General features: G+C 43.5%; 1 protein-coding gene across 7 annotated transcripts in view; it reads right to left on the reverse strand.

Moving 5' to 3' along the window:
• Positions 1–599: 599 nt before the first annotated feature.
• Positions 600–20,356, reverse strand: part of TTC39B (tetratricopeptide repeat domain 39B) — a 101,459-nt gene continuing 81,702 nt past the window's right edge. For all 7 annotated transcript variants that reach the window (XM_084777714.1, XM_084777713.1, XM_084777718.1 and 4 more), the window contains 5 exons: positions 19,889–20,015; positions 17,046–17,154; positions 12,600–12,717; positions 10,389–10,505; positions 600–5,948 (listed from right to left, as the gene is read on the reverse strand). In XM_084777714.1, the coding sequence (XP_084633840.1) occupies positions 5,858–5,948; positions 10,389–10,505; positions 12,600–12,717; positions 17,046–17,154; positions 19,889–20,015 (562 nt within the window). In that variant the 3' untranslated portion in view covers positions 600–5,857. The remainder of the gene's footprint in view (positions 5,949–10,388; positions 10,506–12,599; positions 12,718–17,045; positions 17,155–19,888; positions 20,016–20,356) is intronic.

Here is a 20,356-nt window from a genome sequence, read left to right on the forward strand (position 1 = left end):
CTGATATTCATTCAGGTGTTCAGATGCCAATAGTCAACAAATGGAAAGATGATGAAAAAATAAACACCTGGCTCTAGACTTTCCATGACCCAGTAACTCAGTGCAGCACAGCACGCTGCTGTCCGGGAAGTGCTTTCCTGTACAGAGACACACAGTCATTCTCTATTAACCATGGGCAATCTGGACCCAACAGTTATTTTCTTATGTCATTAACCAAAAGCTTGAGATTTAAGATGCTTACCATAATCTCTCTCTTCGCGTAAATTACCTCCTTTAGAAAAATTACTTGTTCTGGGTTCTCAGTGGTCCGGTGCTTACTCAGTATGTGTGCCTGTACCCTTGGTTTAAGTCCTCGTACAGGAGTGGACAAGAGGAGAGCTGTCTACTGGGCAGGGGGCAGGAGGAGGAAGCACTTGAAGAAAAAAAGGGAATTTGTGAAAATCATTTATACTTGTTTACTGTCTCCAAAATTGTGACCTGGGCATTCTGCTCCTTTAAAGATAAGACTGGAGTAAGATGTCTGTATAATCTCTCAAGCAGAATGGACCACAACTTCAAGCTGAGTATACTTTACATTCAAAATAAGGCAACTCCTAAAATAAAGGTAATTCATATTCTTTAATGTGTTCAGTTATTCAGACACCCTTATTATCAGTTCTGAGCCACTGAAAACAATTTCTTTTTCTTTTCTTTTGGTACCCAAACTACCAAGAATTTTAATTCAAAGTTAAACAAAAGAAAAAGAAAAAAGTTAAGGTGCAATAAAACAAGTGTTCCCAATGTAATATGCACATGTCCCTGAATTCATCCTTTAAATTATACACGTCTAAGAATGACTGGATTAGCATACAAGGTGCACTGTGTGTTTGTTGTCATTAAGTTTGTTGTTACCATAACTTTTCCTATTTAACATTCAGCCTGGAGCTGAGGGTGTAGCTTGGTTGAAGAGCATTTACTAAGCATACATTAGCCTTTGGGGTTCCATTTCTAGCACCACAAACAAGGAAACAAGATGAAATTCACCCTGTAGGCATGAGCAGACATTCTTTACTATTTAATACAGTGAGGCAGCCATTTTGATCTTCTCACACAAAGCCCTGTTGCAGTATCACTGTGCTAAGCACAAGTCACTGTACCCTGCGATCAGGAGGAAATGGGGCTGAGGCTTCCTCTGATGCTAAGTCTACATATCTTTTTGTGTGGTTCGGGCTGAGAACCTGCTCAGCCATCTCAATACATAGAATAGTTCTTCTGTCATGTCTTTCTGCAGTAATGAAGTTTTATAAACGGACTGAGATGGTCTTAAATTGGCCCCATATATGAAGTCTGCCCAGATCAGATAGAACCATTCAACACGAGGTCTGTGTTCCTTAATGATAAAGTCTGATGTGCCCTTTATATTACATTTCAAGATCAACATTCTAAAATAACAAAAGCTAACACCAAATACAATAAACCAAAATGAGACACGGTTCTAGCAATTTAATACATAAAGAAAAATACGTAAATAATTGGGCTGTGGGAAAGAGAGCAATTTGGAGAAACCCTTTCACTCCTAAAAGGTCATGAAGGGTTATCCAATGTGGGTTATCTTATATTGCTTATCTATAGACCAGTCTACTGATACATTAGATCTATCACTGTAGCTAATCCAAGGTGCTTAAAGATATTAACATTCACATTTTTGTATGTCACATAGGCTCACGCTCTCAAAATGTTCATAATAGGCAATTAGAAGGCATAAGATATTTAAGTTTAGTTAAATCACTATCCACATTACTGCCTTCGTGGATAAATTGTGCCTAATAATCTTTAAACAGTATATTGGGCTAGTTAGGAGGGTCAATGTTAGCATGTTGATAATGCAAAAGTATTATAAAGTTTCATGAACGTTTCACAAATTATTTTACTCATGTAATCTATGAATGTTTTTACAGCCCTAACAATTGTGACATACAAAGATGGTTTATAAAATAAGACTAACCTAGTCATCTTAAACATAAAGACTTTTAGATGGGCACACAGGGAGTTCACAGGGCCTGAGGTGGGTAAGACCAATGTTCACACAAGCCACGAAGCTGTAACATCTGCCAAATACACAGGACAGACCACGGAAACTACTGAGAGATGTTTGCAACAAGTTGATGTAACAGATGAGGAACGGGTAGTCACAGCAGACAGCAGGTAAATATCAGAATGCCAGGTGACAAGAACCCAGCAAGGCTTTGTGAACTGCTACAGGCAAGAAGGGAGGTCCACCAGCCATGACCATCTCAGGAGTGTAGTAGCTGTAGGTGTCAAGTGGCTACTGCACAACAGAGAGGGACAGAAGAAGCAATATGCTTAAAGGATGAGAAGGAAACCCAATGAATCACAAATGCTTAGGATTTCCATCAATTCATTAACTAATTTCATTAAATAATTCAACTACATGCACTAGAATTGGAAACTCAGGAACACAGAAACTACAACAAGGCAGTAAAAAGGCAATAGAAAAAAACCAAATGTCTAGAGAATTAATTAGAATAATTCTAGAATTAATTTTTCCACTTGGTCATAAAGACTTTTTAGATTATTTTTACTGTCCAGGGAGTAGGGCTCTACTAAGGTATAGTCACAACAGACGTCACAGGACAGATGAGACAGAACAGGACAGCCTTGACAGCAGGTGCTGCTGGTGCCCATCACAGTAGAATTGCTGACAAAAGAACACGTATTTGTATTTGAAGAGGGGGGACTTCCTTTTCACCCTTCCACACCTCAGAACTTACAGCCTGATCAAAGAGCTGTAGAATGACCTGACTTCCAATTCACCTAACCCAGGTACTCAGCCCTGGCAGGAATGACAGCCACCCACAACTGCTAAACTCGCCCTTCTCTACAGAGCTGGCTGCCTGCTGGATCGCTCTACTGAGTGCAGACTGTCCCTCACATCTAGGGTTCTGGACTCTATCTCCCTGTAGCTCCTCCCTCCTTGTGTCCTCCTGTCCTTAGAACAGGTGGACAGCCACTGAACTGCCCACTCTGTAAGTTGGGAGCGTCTCCTATGTGGAGGCTTTCCTTCCCACCAAGGCTCTGAAATGCAACCTTGATTATTTACAAAGTGCCAATCAGAACACTGCCTCACAATTTAAAAAGAAAACAGAGGCAACTTTGCCAGTGGCTATCTAAACTGTCATCAGAAATGCTGGAAAGCCAGCCCACTCCCCATGCTTCTCAGAGAAGTGATGACATAAAACGTTGCCTCTTGGGCACTCTTCACAAACCATCCTAAATCACAGAACAGACTTTAAAAGATGATTCTTAGCACATCCTAAGAAACCGGTGCCAGCACAGTATCTTGAACATGACAGTAAACTGCAGTATTAATAAAGCCACTGGACACACAGCCCTAACTGACAGGAAGAGTATGAGCAATTAAAACAAAAGAAGGCTACAAAACAAAGTCTAATAGCACAGGGGAATTTGTTTGGTATTATCTACGTATATGTATGTGTGTGTTTCTTTGTGACTACATGGCATGTGTGTTGGGGTGCCTACAGAGGCCAGAAGTGGGTGTCAGATGTTCTGGTGTTACAGACAGCTGATGACCACCTGACGTGAGTGCTGGGAAGCAAACGCTGGTCCACTGGAAAAGCAAGAAGTGTTCTTCACTACTGAGCCATATCTCCACCTCCTAAAATAGTCATTTTTTAGCTTTTTTTTTTTTCATTTTATACCAGAATGGGAATTTACTGTTACAGCCCATGAGCTCTGACAGCTTCTCACAAAGTATGAATATATATTCTTTTTGTTTGATTAGTTTTGGGTTTAGAGACACGATTTCACTGTGTAGCTCTAGCTGGTGGAACTCATTATGCAGACCGGGCTGGCCTTAAACTCAGGGATCTACCTGCCTTTGCCTCCCAAGTACTGAGATTAAAGGCGTGTACCACCAAGCTCGGCTATATCATTTAATTGTATGAATATATCATGCTTTAAAAATATTATTAGCTCTCTCTTAAAGAATTTATAAACTTTTCTTCAAAGATATATATAATATATATACACACATGTACCTATGCACACATACATACACATATATAATTATCAAACATATTTCTATAGTATTGTGACAATTTCCCCCTTCTATCTGTAGCTAGTTGTGCAATTCACATGAATGTGATATAATGACATCTGCCCCCCTGTTATCTGAAGGGATGGTCCTAAAGAAATGGTACCATAACACAACACCAGTGTCAGCTGAGCATAGGGGACAGCAGGAGCAACTCCACAGTATGGGCCATTGTCACTCTAAATGCATAAGCTGAAAGGTTTCTGAATGCTCATACTCATTTTGCTGTACAGTGGAGACCAAGGACTCAGCTGATCCTCTCATGCTGGTTCTGTAAGCCACGCACAAAGCCACACCTATCAGATTCACCCATGGGTGCACAGCCTCCCCAGTGTACAGAAAGCTACAGAATGTACAAACTAACTGAGGCCTCAGAGCACTGGGTGCTACCTGTCATTCCCATTGGAAAATCCAAGTCCTAGAAAGTGTAAGTTACTGGCTTCCTGTTAACTATTAACCAACAGAGAGGGACTCCTACCTACAAACTTGGGGCTCTGTCTTGGAGAGGTGGAGCTATCTACCATCTAGACAAGTTACTGGCCTTTCAATCAGTAGAAATGGGCCAAAAGCCCCAATTCATGGACTCACGGACTGTTTTTCATCACTGGATGGACTCTGGCCCCCAGCTGTAACACCTACAACAGGCAGGTGATTGGGTGGAGAGGGAAAAAACACTATGAACCATTCTAAATGGAAAGAGTTTAGATTAAATGCTAGACATTGTTGAAAATGCCTAATCCACAGAGTCAGGGTTATAAAACTCAAAGAGAACTTTAAAGCCACCTGTTCTTTCTCTGTTTCACAAATGAGGAAGATACAGTGGTCCTCAGGCGTGAAGACTGCAGGAAGGTCATCTGCTGATGCTCTGACTCTGTTTTCTACTTAGAGAACCAAAGTGCAGCCCAGATCCTTAAAAGGAACCATCAGTGCTGGGTCAGCGGCATCATAAGTGTACAGATGACCAGTATTTTACATGTCATTTAAAGCAGTGGCTTTCCTTCCTATAAAAAAGGTTGTCAAAGCCTGTACTTCAGGATTCAGCACTAAGGTTAGGGAGTTCTAAAACACAGCCCTTTCTTCCCTTACACACATGAGAAATGACTGAATGCTATTACTGGGTCAGATATGCACACATTCAAATACAGGATAGCTTCTGGAAAATGCCACCACCTTCAACCAACGAGAAGAGTGGAAACCCGAGATCTTACAACTGCACCATCTTGTAGAGATACAGGTCCCGTCAGCCTAGGAACACTTACCCACCTCAGGCCCTCTGCTTCACTCATCCAGAATCTTCTGGAACCCACTGTTATTTTAGCTGTGAGATTTAAATACTAAGCAATAAAATATATCTGAAGTCTAAAGGACAAGCCAATCTAGAAATGGCTCAGCTGATAAAGCCATTTGCTACTTGAACATTACTAATTATCACATTAAAAAAATAAATAATCTAACTAGACTTTATTGTACTTGCTGGTCTTTTAAAAGATTTCACCTCTCAATTGAAATCTAATGTGAAATTCTTTTTAAAGACACAGTACAAGAATTTCTATACAGTATTGAATGTCATTCCATAGGGGAAAATATATAGACCAACAGTAAGCCACTCCGGTGACAGGAAAGGCCTGACAATAGGTTTTCTGTTTCTTATTTGAAGGGCCGCGGCTCCACCTTGCCACAGGCCTGATGTCCACAGCAAGAATCAGTGTTGACTGGGGAGGACACCATCCTGTGTGTTCCGGATCAGTCTGAGGACGGTTTCTTCCAGAGGTGAAGAGCTGCTTGAATTCTGAAGTGTAGTCTGGACTCCAAGGAGTAATCTTTGTAGTTGTTTCTGAAGACAATGAACGATAAAATTGCGTTGTCAGCATCCACCTCTCTGTTCAGCAGGGGCCTGCCTCTCCCTCGCCACCTCCCTCTGATCGCCTGTTTACTTTCTAACTTTAATGTGTATTAACGAAGCTGAGTGAAAAGCAGATTCTTTCTGGGGGGCAAGGTGAACAGTGAGTCTGCACTCTTGCTTTTGAGAAGCTTCTCTGGTGGTGACTTAAAAGGTCATACTATGAGTAGCATTCAAATTGCCAAGCCACAGCTACAGCAAGGTCATGAGGGCATGGCACACTTTGTTAAGTATTGCTGAAGAGCTCAACTTTCGTATTTAAGGAGGAAGATGTTCCGGCAGGTTCATATAACATAGTGATGACGAACAATCCATTATTCAACAGAAGAAAAACAACTTGACACCCACCTGAAATTACCCTAACAAAGACAGCAGGGTTACCCTGTCACCCCAAAACCATTTCTTCCAGTTCTCATGCAAGGTATTGGTGGCTTTGTCACTAATGGCTCCATTAGACCAGTGTCAGGAGGGGCCACAGCAGAAGGGGGGTGGGACACAGTGGAAGAGAGCCTGCCTGGAACACAGAGACTCGGGGATCAATCCCCAGAACCAGTGAAAAGAAAAGCGGGGGGGGGGGGGCTGACTGTGGTGGTTTGATTGAAAATGGCCCCAGAGGCCCATAGAGAGTGGCACTATTAGAAGGTGTGGCCTGTGGGAGGAAGTGTGTCACTGGGGGCAGGCTTTGAGGTGTCAAAATCCTCAAGCCAGGTCCAGGGCCTCTGATGGAGATGTAGAACTCTCAAGCTCCTTGTCCAGCACCATGTGTGCCTGCATCCCGCCATGCCTCAGCCATCATGATGTGTGCCTGCATCCCGCCATGTCTCAGCCATCATGATGTGTGCCTGCATCCCGCCATGCCTCAGCCATCATGATGTGTGCCTGCATCCCGCCATGTCTCAGCCATCATGATGTGTGCCTGCATCCCGCCATGTCTCAGCCATCATGATGTGTGCCTGCATCCCGCCATGTCTCAGCCATCATGATGTGTGCCTGCATCCCGCCATGCCTCAGCCATCATGATGTGTGCCTGCATCCCACCATGCCTCAGCCATCATGATGTGTGCCTGCATCCCGCCATGCCTCAGCCATCATGATGTGTGCCTGCATCCCACCATGTCTCAGCCATCATGATGTGTGCCTGCATCCTGCCATGTCTCAGCCATCATGATGATGGACTAAACCCGTAACAGTAAGCCAGCCCCAATTCAATGTTTTCCTTTATAAAAGTCGCCGGTGGCGCATGCCCTTAATCCCAGCACTTGGGAGACAAAGGCAAGCGGACTGCTGTGAGTTCGAGGCCAGTCTGATCTACAAAGTGAGTCCAGGACAGGCAAGGCTACACAGAGAGACCCTGTCTTAAAAATAAATAAATAAATAAATAAAGTCACCATGGTCATGGTGTCTCTTCACAGCAATAGAAACCCTAACTAAGGCACAGACTTAAATCCTTCATGTTGACCTTGTTAGGAGTGGCAGAGTGGATGGGGCAGCTTCGATTTAGGTCTCCTGGTTTCATACTCTGCCTTAGCAGACAGGCAGCTAATGCCTCCTCTGAAGTAAGTAGTGTTTCTATCTTTTTTAAAAATTTTTTGATATAGTCTGACATTCACAAATTAAAATGAACCTGTTACTTAGATTTACCAAAGAATAACTGAGTATTTCCTCAATGTCTGGCCACTTTGAAAAGCCCATCCTACCAAGGGGAGCTGCAGACAGAGATGGTTCTGAAATCTCAGAAAAGCATGTTTATGTTTGCCCTACCAGTCCTGGCTACGTTAGCGGTGGCTCTGCCTGCTTTTTGGTGGTAGAGAGCTGTCTTTCTGTCACCTGCTGTTCCATCTGCCCTGAGCAGCGCTGACTCTGTTCCAACAGTGAGTGTCTGCAGCAGCAGCGTTGACAGCCCAGCGCCCTCACAGCTTTGTCTGAACGTGCACAGACGTCACGGCTGAAACGTCAGTTGTCCTCGGGCCTCAACAACTTAGCTTCAAAAGTGGCTTCTGGCTGCATTGCCCATTTCTCTGTTAAGAAATACTTGGAGTACCATGCCCCTAAGGCTTCTTCCTCCTTCCAGCACTCCAATTAAAGCAAACCCCTAGCATCTTACCTACAGTAGCTGAGTCTGTTTCTCTGCCCATCACCCCGCCAAGGAACGCATGACCTCTCCGCCTCTGGTCTTGTTGCCTAACTTTCTGGCAGCTGCCCTCATGGGCAACCATTCTCACTACTTCCAGAGTTTTTTGCTTTTCCTATTTGAGTGCTTCTTAGCTGGTAACTAGTGGGATGAATTCAGAGACTCCATGATGGCTTTATCACTGTTACCACTGGACGTGTAAATGGCGTACTGGTGGGGTGCACATGCCACAGAGCACCGCAGATGGTTTTTTCCATCTACCTTTAAGTGGGCTCCGGGAATTGAACTCAGGTCTTCAGGTTGGTGGGCAAGCTCTTGACTCTCTGAGCCATGTGTTGCACTTGTTTTGAAACAACCTTAATTAAACCTTGATATATGTAGAAAATTAAACAACAATTTCCCATCCTTTTAACTCCACTTAGTCTGATTAAAATCTTAATCTTCCAGATTTTACAGCTAAATCTTAAGGCTTGAATGTCCCAGGTGCTGTCTGAGATCTCCGTCACTGACTCTGTAGCTTCCTCTAATGACCTCAAGGATGATGGCTTTGACTATGAATCACTCTATCTGTGCTGGAGACTTTGGCTCATGGCCATGTGGCCCTGACTTTAGCACATCTCACGGCCAGCTCGGCCTCTCCATGTGGGTACCTAGCTGCCACCTCCAAGCACTGCGGCCCTAAGAGAGGTGCATCTCTTTCTATCCCAAAGACAGTTGCTCTGACTGTCTTACTCGTAGTGAAAAGCACCGCACAACCCAGAGGCTCCACGGCCACATCTTGTGCATGGGGTGACATGGTGACCCACCTCTCCAAAACTACCTCACTTATGCAGTGTCAGCTACACTTTCACCTCCTCCTCCTCCTCCAAAGACATAACTCAATTAACATCCAGGCACGCCAGATCAGGGATGCACACTTCAGCAGAAAAACTGCTTTCTGCCTCCAGCTAACCCTGCAGAGCACTCCAGGCTGCGCACACGGCAGCGGCCTTCACTCTATCTGGTATATGACAGGCACTCAGTGAGTCTGAAGAAATAAACCAGTGACTACTAAACTATGACATAGATTTTTCTTTGTTTTGGTTTTTGTTTTGTTTGTTTGTTTGTTTGTTTGTTGACACAAGGTCTCACTCTGTAGCCCAGGCTGGCCTCACACTTGGGGCAATGCTCCTGCTGCCTGCGAGTACAGAAGGGATTATACTATACTTGTGGGAGCTACTACACTCAACTGAACTAGAGCTTTTATGGCATTCTTTCTGTCCAAGTGTTCCAGACACACAGACCACAGGGTTCTGCCTTGCTGAGAGTGGGCTATGATCACAAGTCTGAGTCACTCTCCAGCAGAAATGGCAGCTAGAGCTGCCATAGAAGACAGGGATGCAGGGGAAGGGCATCACATGATCAGAGGGTCTTCATGGATGCAGGGGAAGGGCGTCACATGATCAGAGGGTCTTCATGGATGCAGGGGAAGGGCATCACATGATCAGAGGGTCTTCATGGATGCAGGGGAAGGGCGTCACATGATCAGAGGGTCTTCATGGATGCAGGGGAAGGGTATCACATGATCAGAGGGTCATCATGGATGCAGGGGAAGGGTGTCACATGATCAGAGGGTCTTCATGGATGCAGGGGAAGGGCATCACATGATCAGAGGGTCTTCATGGATGCAGGGGAAGGGCGTCACATGATCAGAGGGTCTTCATGGATGCAGGGGAAGGGCATCACATGATCAGAGGGTCTTCATGGATGCAGGGGAAGGGTGTCACATGATCAAGGGTCTTCATAGATGCAGGGGAAGAGCTTCACATGGTCAGAGGGTCTTATATAGGAATACTGGTTGGTCAGATAAAGACCAGCTGTGAACACCCATTTTTTCACTTATCGTCTACACCACAGCTGCTTACAAAATGTTAAGTGCTGTCAGTGGACACCTTATATTCTAGAGCCAAAATACCTTCTGCTTGGCCATTTGCAGAACGTTTGCTAACTCCGGATACCAAGGAGAAGAAGCTGAAGCTGATTGGTCAGCTAGGCGCACACAATCACATCTCCAGGTAATCCATAGAGCAATGGACTAAGGGGCTGGAAACAGTACCACTCCAGCAAAAGCCCACGGTCAAAAACAAGCCCAAGTTAGCGAAGGGGTTCTGCTGACCCTGCCTTAGCTCTCTTGCTTTAAGGAGTACGACGCCACTGATGTCTTCCACTCCACGTCACCAAGACAAGTTACCTTCAGTACTCACCTGGCAGTTTCTAGGGCCTTTATGGCCTTGTCAATTTCCCCTTGGCTTTTGTACAAAAATGCCAACTCAAACAGAGTGAATGGCACCAGATAGTGGTCATACTTCAGTAGCTTTTCACTAAAAGAGCAAAGGAAAGTCAAGTAAGTCTTAACAGGACACAAAAAGAATCATCTGAAACACATATCATTCTTCATTTCCCAGACAACACTGGGACCATCGCCAGAGGACAGCTGCTGCCACACAGATATGGTACCTAACAATCTATAGGGCAAAGGATGCTTTCACACACTGATCTTTTGTTCCGTGGGGTAAGGTCAGCACAGGGATGCTACTACCTCCCAGGCAGATCAACGCACACAGACCTTCAACAAGACGTAAACAAGGCCATCTTCATGAGTGTGTGATTTTATGTGGAGGAAGAACACTGGTTTTGTCCTTAACTAAGCATCAATTTCCTTCACACTTTAAGTCTTAGAACTCTTCAAAATGTCAGTGACTAGGTGGCTGACAGTCCGGTTTCAGTGTCATTATGAAAACTAGAAGCTCAGGAAAAAAACCTGAGTAACAAACAGTCCTTTAAATCTAGAGTGAATTGTTTCTGTAGTTTTAACCATAAAGAATTTTTCACTTTTGGTGTGGATAAATGCATAAAAATATATTCATCATCAAAAGTATCAAATACAGCGTGAGGTCCCAGTTTCCATCCTGAATGGCTACCCTGACTAGTCACTGACTTGTATGGCATTTCTGCCATGTTAATTTCAGTGTTTTATTTTTATTTGCAACTTTTTTATAATAAAGTTTAAAATAAATATAACGATAATAATCTACAGCTCGGTTTACCAGACTATAAGCCAAGCTACTCTCAGATGCCAAAGAGAATACTAAGCAGGACAGCAGGACTAGCTGTGTTGAGCCCTGGTGTCTGCTGAGGCCTGAGACTTGGTGTCTCAAAAGCCACACAGGAGATGAGGCCCTAGACCCATAAAAGCAGGTGGTTGGAGCCGAGAGCCTGTAAGCTTGGAACATAGGATCTGTCCTTTGGAGAAAGGGCAGATTAGAAGAAACTCATGGAAAAGGACAGCCACTGGCCTCCTTCTGCCCATACTTTTGACATAAAGAAAAACAAAACATGTCTCCTTGGCAATTAACAACAAACAGTCCAGTCCTCACAGAAACTTGCATTTCAAACGTAAACTGTGTTGAACAATGAATGGTATTAACATGAGAACAGCTTTGGCTGGGGCCAAGGTAAGTGGTGTAGGAGAAGTCTTCCTCAGCCCCACTGAAGGTGACTTCACAGTCACAAGGAGTCACAACAAAACAAAGTAAGCAGCACATGTGTACCACTGTCACGGCCCTTGAGCTTTATGAAAACACCAATAAACTAGACGTGCACATTCACTTCTTTCGTATGTTCACCAAATACTGTATATTACCTTATTTGGGAACTAGATATTGTGTCTTATACTTTCATAAAAACTGTCATGAGGAAGGGGTCCAGGTGGCTGTGCATGGAAAGGCACATGGCATGAACAACAGGATGTCAAGTGGCACTCTGTATGGCCGCCATCTTTTTAGCTTGCAGTGTTTTCAAAAACATTAAGCAATGTTTAAAAATCAGGAGCTCTGACATTAGGTGCAGCTTCCAGCGTCTTTATGAAAAGCAGGGAGACCACTGCTATTGGGCCCACATTGTGAGTGGCTTCAGTCTGTAGCAGGAACTCAGTGGCTACCAGTCAAACAGGCATTCACCCTTGCTCTCTCTGAAAAGTATCACAGCATTGTCATTGCTTAAAAAAAAAAAATCACGGTACACAGAAGAAATGTCCTTCGACAAAAAACAAGTGCAGTCCTTCTTCCCTGCCAAATTACCATGACGGAACTCAACGGCAAGGTTATATTGTCTCTGTCATCCAGGGAGCTCGAATACATGCAGAATGCAACACACACACACACACACACACACACACACACACACACACAGAGAAAGAGAGAGACTGAGAGACAGAGACAGAGACAGAGAGACCAAGTGAGTCTGAGGGCTCAGCAGTTGACTGTAAACAGCCTGGCCATATGCTTACATTTGTGGAAATAGGTAAAGCCATATTTCAAGCCAATCACAGCTTGTTCATGAGAATAGAGACTCGGTGCATCACTTTGTCCCAGAGATTCCCCTGAAGCCATGACTTGCACTCAGGCTGACCTTACCTTTCCACAACGTGGTTGAAACACAGCTCAGCTTGCAAGGGCCGCTGTAAGTTCTTGAGGCAGCATCCTTTCAGTAATTTCACCAAGCATTCATCATCCACAGAGTAGTCAATAAAGTCTTAAAACAAGAACACAAAGCTCACTGGTCTTTGTGGCGCCCGGGATGAAGGCTAGAGCTCATCTACATGAGGCAAACTCTCTGAGGTGCAACTCTGGCCCAAAAATAATTTCAAAAAAAAATTCTAATAAAGGGGAAAACTAACTGATACTGAGTTTTAGGAGGACCATTTATTAACCCACTACATAAAACACAATGAAAACAGTTGTTCAGAAAAATGAGCTTACTCATTCTACACCCTTTCTTAATGGGGGAGGGGGGTTGACAGGCACATTTTTCAGGTGGTCATTCTGAATTTTGTGATCTTAGCTGCAAGAGGAAATCTGAACTCTAAATTAAGAATGAGCTTCATTAATTCCCTCAGAGGTAAAGGAGGAGGAACCAGGCTGTCTCCTCCTGTTGTTTTGGCTTCTAACTATGCTGGCGCCCGCACAGGGGAGGATAGCACTTCCATATGGAGAAGCAGATGGCCTCCCACCCGTTCCAAACGCAGGAAGCAGAAACCTCTCTCCCAGATCATTCTGTTTACAACCTATCAGTTCTCCCAGGTTATGTTCTTTTGGGGGGAAATTATGCCATGAAACGGTTCTGAAATACGGGAAAGGCACCTAAAGCCCCCAGCACTTCCACGCTCCTGGAGAATGTCAAGGATGCTCTTCCCCTGCTTGCGCCCCGCCCTCCACAGCTCAGCCTGGGTACATACTAAGCAGGGTGAACCACATGGCGCAGCGGCTATGTGACAAAGGTAGCCATGCCACGTGTTCCCTGTGTGAAGGTTTTTCTGCTTTTTTTCTTTTCCAAGTGACATGCGAAGAAGCCATTCCAAGACAGACTGCTAATTTACACGTGTCAGGCTGTGACAACAGTGCGGAGGGGCGGCAAAGGAAACTGACTAGATCCTTAAAGTCTTCGTACTCAGAGTCTCATGCTCTGGGTTCGAGCCTCAGACGTCACTAGTGACACGTGCCAGTGTTTCGGTTGGTAGAGCCTCACCTACAGGAGGTTACACGTGCCACTTACCCGCCTGAAAGGGGCTGGCTTCCTGCACTTCCAAGTGTTTAAATATTTGAGATTGACTTCTGTCAGCTGCTGCTATGTTACTAGGAAACCCACAGATACCAACAGCTCTGACCTTTCCAACTACTTATTTAGAACCACCCTCCCCTCCGCCCTCCCACCCTTAATCCATGCTCCTATCAGAGATGTCTGATGAGAAGAGGTCGGCCAGGCCTATGCCCAAAGCCTTAGGTCCACACTGGATGCTGCTTTTTATACACTCTATTGAACTTTAAGAAACAGTTTTCTGACAGCTTATGTTATGACAACATCTGCTTGCTCAATGAATGATGGTTTTTGAGGTGACCCAGACAACCACCATTGGAAAACCAGTAAAGTCACTCTGTGGAGAACTTAAGTTGGTAATGCGACAAAGGGGTTTATGTTCCACATCCTCCACAAACCTCAGAAGAAAAGCCACACTCTTCTCTGACCACAGCACAACGTCATGTGACTACTCGCTGTCATTATTCACGATCTCATGAAAGAGGAAGATTTCAAGTTTCCTCCTTCCGTTGGAATTAAAAAAAAAAAAATCACGCAGCAAGGCTAGCGAGAAGGCTCAGCGGCTGAAGGCATGCTTGCCACTAACCCTGATGCCTGAGTTTGATTCCAATAACCCACATGGTGGAAGGAGAGAACCAGTGCCCACAATATGTCCTCTGAACTCCACCCACACAGAAAAAGAAACAATGTTTGAAAAGTTTTGTTTTTTTAAAGCACAGTAGGGACATCCAGGCTCCTATGCTCCTCCTCAGTGAGGCTGAGGAATGCCCTAAATGTGGGCAGGCTGAGAAGGAAGGCAGTTTGAAAACTACAAAAATATCTACACTGAGCATTTTAGGAATGCGCTGCAGTGCACCGGCAGGGAAACATGAAAGCTGACTAGAACGTGAGAGGCCACCAGACCGAAATCCCTTAATGTAACCGACTCTATATGCTATATCATGTCGCCACACAAATTAACTGCAATGACAGACAAAGTGGGTCTGCTGCCAGCTTCCAGCTACGTGATGAATCTGGTTAGACTTCCAAGGGAAATCACAGAAATTAATACCACGTGCCAACTCTAAGCATGTCACCACGTGCTCTTGTATCTAGGTGTGTCCTTTGTGTGGGTGACCAATCTTTACTTACTATGGCCAGGTACTACAGTAGGCCAACAGTACCCTCTACCCTCTGTTTTAATCCACAACAGATAAAACAAAAGACAGAACCACATTCAATATGTCAGCTAGTAATGGGCTGGGGGTGGAAGCCCCCCACCACCCAGGCTTACAACTTCACTCACTTTCCAATCACAGACTCCCCACCCCTCACTGTGAAAAGCAGAAGCTTAATTTCTAAGAGTCAGGAGTTTGGGGGCGGAGAAGATAATGTTCCTCTATGAAACAGTGGTCCTGAAAACCATTATCAACAATGTGCAGTTAACTGGTGATCCGACCAATAAGCAAATTCTTTTACCCAGAGGAAAAATGTAGAGCGACTGGGCTGTGAGCAAGCCTGGTGTATCTGTTCCCGTCTCAGTACTTTTACCTTGTTCAGACCTCTCACCTGAAGATGCCGTTAGAGGCAGAACAGAAAACTTGTGTGACTTGGCTTTCCAAGCACTTCCCATGTATGCGCACCCAATGCAAGCATCACTCCTTTCAGTGGTCATTTGAGAATTTGGGGCCTATGACTGACAAGGGCTCCATTCTTGTGCCTTGGGGGGGGGGGGACCATCACAGAGACTGGAGGTTCATGCGTGGAAATGTGTCCTACTGAGTCTGGGGGGAACAGAGGACCAAGGGCTATTTTTCTGGGAGCAGGAACAAATGTTTTCATGTAATCCCTCAAGGTTTTTCTTTACTTTACAGTTTTCACATAAGCAATCATTCCTTCATTTAATCTGTGGACACGCAGGCTTTAATCTAGATAATTCCCATAACAAGGCTACCTTCCTTCCTCTATTCTAAGTCTATGTCAGCTACGGAAACACTAAGGGAATTTGAATAAGCAAATTGATAAACTAGTCAAATTCACTGATCAACAATGAGTAGACCTCAATTTGTTCAAACTTTTAAATATTTTGCATAAGTCCATCTCAGGAAATCTTTCTTTTTTTCAGAGCTGAGGACCAAACCCAGGGCCCCGCACTTGTTGGGCAAGCCCTCTATCACTGGGCTAAATCCCCAACCCCAGGACATCTCATTTTTTTTAAATATTGGCTTTTATTTTATGGGCAGGAGTGATTTGTCTGCATGTAACATCTACCACCATGTGCACACCTAGTGCCCATGGGGGCCAGAGGAGGTGTCAGATCCCCTGAAACTGGTGTTACAGCCAGCTTTAAGCTATCCTATTGGTGATAGGAATGGAACCTGGGTCCTCTCCAGGAGTAGGAAGTATTCTCAACCATTGTGTCCTCTCTCTAGCCCATAAATCTTATTTTAAAGGTAAACTTCAATATATTTCCATTTTATTCCATTTTCAAATTTATGTGGTTGTGTTGATTTCCATACAAAATAAGACATTTTTCTTTAAAAAAAATAATTTCACAATAAAGTAGCAAAGATTACCTTATATCCATTAGACTGGCTACTATTTAATTTTGTTTTATTTGTGTGAGTGTTTTGCTTCCATGTATGTCTATGTGTCTGTCCATGGAGTCTAGAAGACAGCACAGAACGTATACAGAATATACAGCAATGGTGCCACTCAAAACACAGAACAGTAGTGCGAACGATTTGAGTGTCCCCTTCAAAAAACTGAGATTCAACTGCCACTGAGACAGTGTGGGGGTAGGAACTTGAAGAGGGTGGCGATGTGTGCTGTGTGCCTAGCTCTCCCTGCACGCCATGCCCTCTGCCATGCTGCAAGGCAGCAAGAAGGTCCTCATCATCACCTTGATCCTGCGCCCCCTAGTCTCCAGATCTGTGGGAAGCACACTTCTTTTCTTCAAAGATCACCCAGCCTCTGGTATTCTGTTACAATAGCAGAAAAAGAGACTAAAAAGGGCAGTTTCTTAACAACAAAAGTCCTAATCACTGGCCCACACTGGCTATGCATAAAAATGGAATCACACCCGACAAGGTCTTTTGTGGCAGATGTCCTTTGTTTAGAACAAGTTCTCAAGGCCAGGTGGTGTAGTAAGGTGGCCGTCCTCCCTTTGTCTTGATGACAAGCACAAGCTCAAACACTGCTCTTGAGATACACTAGACAGCACAGGCAGATGTGCACCAGGGAAACATGGAGAGGCTGGAACAGAGACAAGGACTCTGCACACTTACTTTGACTTTGTAAAGCTGCCTCGGCCTTCTCCACAGTCACCAAGAGGCTTTCAGAAAGGTCCTTTCTTTTGCCCACTATTGAAAAGCCATTCCAGACATACATCATTTCCTGAGGAGGAAGGGTGGGAAACCATTAGCAGCAACGTGAGATGATTGCTAAGGACTTCAACACGACAGTCAGGGGTTTGCTTCTCACCTTTCTTCATTTAGTGGCATAATTTCCCCTGGTTTTACTATAAGACTTTTGTCTTTTATGCTCTGAGGTAAGAAAGCATGTATCTTATACTCTTACTAAAATTCATTCATTCATTCAACAAACACATACTAATTATCTACTAGCATACAATCCTTTGGATAGCATATAGATACAGAAGTGAAATAATATTTTTAAACTGACACCATGAACAATTTTGTTTAATGTAAATCTTTGTTGTTACTTTTAAGTAAAGGGAAATATTTTAAAATGTCTGCTACTTGTTTACATAAAGTGTTTCCAAGCATATTACTAGAAATGATCATTGGAATATTTATTTTACTGGGCTCAGGTTCTTTTATATCATTAAAAACATGTGTCGGCCCAGTAATGCGATCCAATATGCAGAAAACACGTTGTTTAAAGGCCATATGGCTGAATGACAGCTCCTGAAATGTAAACTAATGACTTCTCATTGCAGATTATATTTAAAGGGCTAACAGATGAGAATTTTTTTTGGATCAAAAGCAAATGTGTTTTTGCTTGGAAATATTTCTCTAATGTCCAGATAGTGCAGTTCATATTTTGAAGGATATGATGAGCATAAATTTTCAGTTACGACAGATATTATTTGATAACCCTCTAGAGGAGCAGCCATGGAAACGAGGCAGGAAATGATGGTGTCAGGTTTGCTTACAGCACTAGAAGCTGAGAGCACAATTCAATAATAGTATTTTCAAATTGATGACGATTTAAATTTTTATTGATATAATATTTATCAAAGGGAGAAGCAAACTTGGTTTGATATTTTTAGGAAAAACAGGTTGTGGCAACAACCCTAGGTCTGACCAATTCTAGTTAATTCTTTGTTACTTTATATCCACCAACCTTCAGTTGATTCAAAGTATGATAGACTCTTACACACACCAGTGTCTAAGCACTAATGTAGACAAAGAAATACAATGGTTCAGTAGAGTTTCTGGAAAGTTCATTGACACAGAAAAACCTTCTCAGTGCAGACCACTTGATATAAACGAATGAGGAACAGAGCTAAAGCTAATTAGGCAACAACAGGCATCAACTGAAGAGAGGTCTTTGTGTTTAGCCGAGTGTTCTTGTCATGTCTGTGCTCAGGACACAACCCCAGGTCCATTACATTTCGATCTGACCCCATTAGTCTACTCTTGTGGTTGTAGGCTAGCTCCTATTTGACCACTGTCAGAGGCTATGCTTTTATTCCTCTTAAAATACCTGAAGACCTTCTGAGAGTCAGCAACAACATAAAAATAGCTCAATGAAACTAAAGGCCATGAACAACAATACAGAAAGAACAAAAACTGAAGGAGAACACACTCAAAAGTGTCAGCACAGACGTGCAAATTAAAAGAGGAAAGTAGTAGCAGTCATTTGAATTGATACCTTTTTTTTTTTTTTTTTTGGTTTTTGTTTCTGTTTTTCTTTGGGGGGGGGGGTAGAAATTTATCACTATATACCCAAACATTAACACTAAGCCTTAAACTAGGAATTCCATTTCTTTGAAAACATTCTTAGAGAATTACATGTACATGTATGTGATGCTCACTGTGTCATGTCTATGACAGAAAAAAACTGGGAAACGCTACATACTGTTCAAAGGAGAATGATTAAATAAGACTCCAAATGATTAATCACACAGGAGGACTGTGACATAGGTATGCACTGAACAGCTGTCCTGTGCCCAAGCCGGAGAGTCACAGCAGTGACCATAGTCAGCACTCCCAAAAGGCTCTGTTTGGAGAATTCAAGTCAAACTGTGTTTTTCACAGGGCCTTGCCAAAACAGTTGGGTGATTATGAGGGTGAGCTCAAGCAGACCTGAGCAGCCTCCAGCCCCCGAGGCTCCTTTCTGGTAGGAAGGCTGCAACGCCTTTGTTTACAATTCCACATCAGAACAGCAAAATTTTGCCGGGCGTGGTGGCACACACCTTTAATCCTAGCAATCGGGAGGCAGAGGCAGGCGGATTGCTCTGAGTTCGGGGCCAGCCTGGTCTACAAAGTGAGTCCAGAACAGCCAGGAATACACACAGAGAAACCCTGTCTCAAGGAACAAAAAAAACAAAAAACAAAAACAAAACAACAACAACAACAAAACCAGCAATGTTTTGTTTACATGGGTTAGAAATAATATTTTATGGTGGGGAAAGCAGCTGGTTTTGTAAGACAGGGTCTCACTCTGCAGCCCAGGCTGGCCTCAAATTTGCAGCAATTCTCTGGCCTTGGCCACCATGCCCATATTATACAAAGTGTATTCTTGAAAAATTATTCTTTGAAGGTTTCCTTTTACTTACTTATGTAGTTATTAGAAAAGGTAATTTTGAATTTGTGATTTATTTTGTAATTCAATTCCACTTTAGTGACATTACCTTCTCCATTTATATTCAAAGTTCTTCATGTGAAACATGGTATTAATGATACTACTTACCATTAAAATGAAAATCAAGCATGTCTAGAACATACTAACTCATCAAAACACATCAGGTAAAATGTTCATTTTTAAAAATTAATTTATGAATAAATATAAAAATATATAAATTTTAAGTGAGCTATAAGGTTCACAAGCTCTCAACAGTGAATTTATCTCTAGATCGTAAAGAACAAATAAAAGCAGATACCAGGGCTGGCAGGACGAGCTTCCCTGGGGCGCCTGAGGACGGGGAGTACCTCCGTGCCTTCCTCACAGCGAACTTCTCGGTTGGGAGAGATTTGCCCGCGATTCTCTGCTTCAAGCCGTCGACCTGTCTGTGAAGATCCCATGGAAAGGCCAGTGAGTACACACAGTACTCACAACCAAGGTTCTCAGACCTACATCACAGGCCGGCAGCAGCAGGGACCCTGTCCTGCATGCACAGTGTTGGATGCTTCCCAGACCTGAGTCAGCAGTCCTAGGGTTGGGATGCAATCTGGATGGTGATGCGCATCCAAGTAATATAGATGCACAACTCATGAGAGTCACTAATTGACACATTTCCTTCTAGTCAGCTTAGCTAGTGTCTTACCTCTGTCAAACTTAGTCCAGGGTAATCTAGGTATAAAATTGTCAATTTCCATAAGTAAACAGAAAAGAGCTCAAAGTATTTATC

This window comes from Acomys minous (genome assembly GCF_964271855.1).
Source record: "Acomys minous genome assembly, chromosome: 1".
In the NCBI taxonomy this organism is placed as follows: Eukaryota; Metazoa; Chordata; class Mammalia; order Rodentia; family Muridae; genus Acomys; species Acomys minous.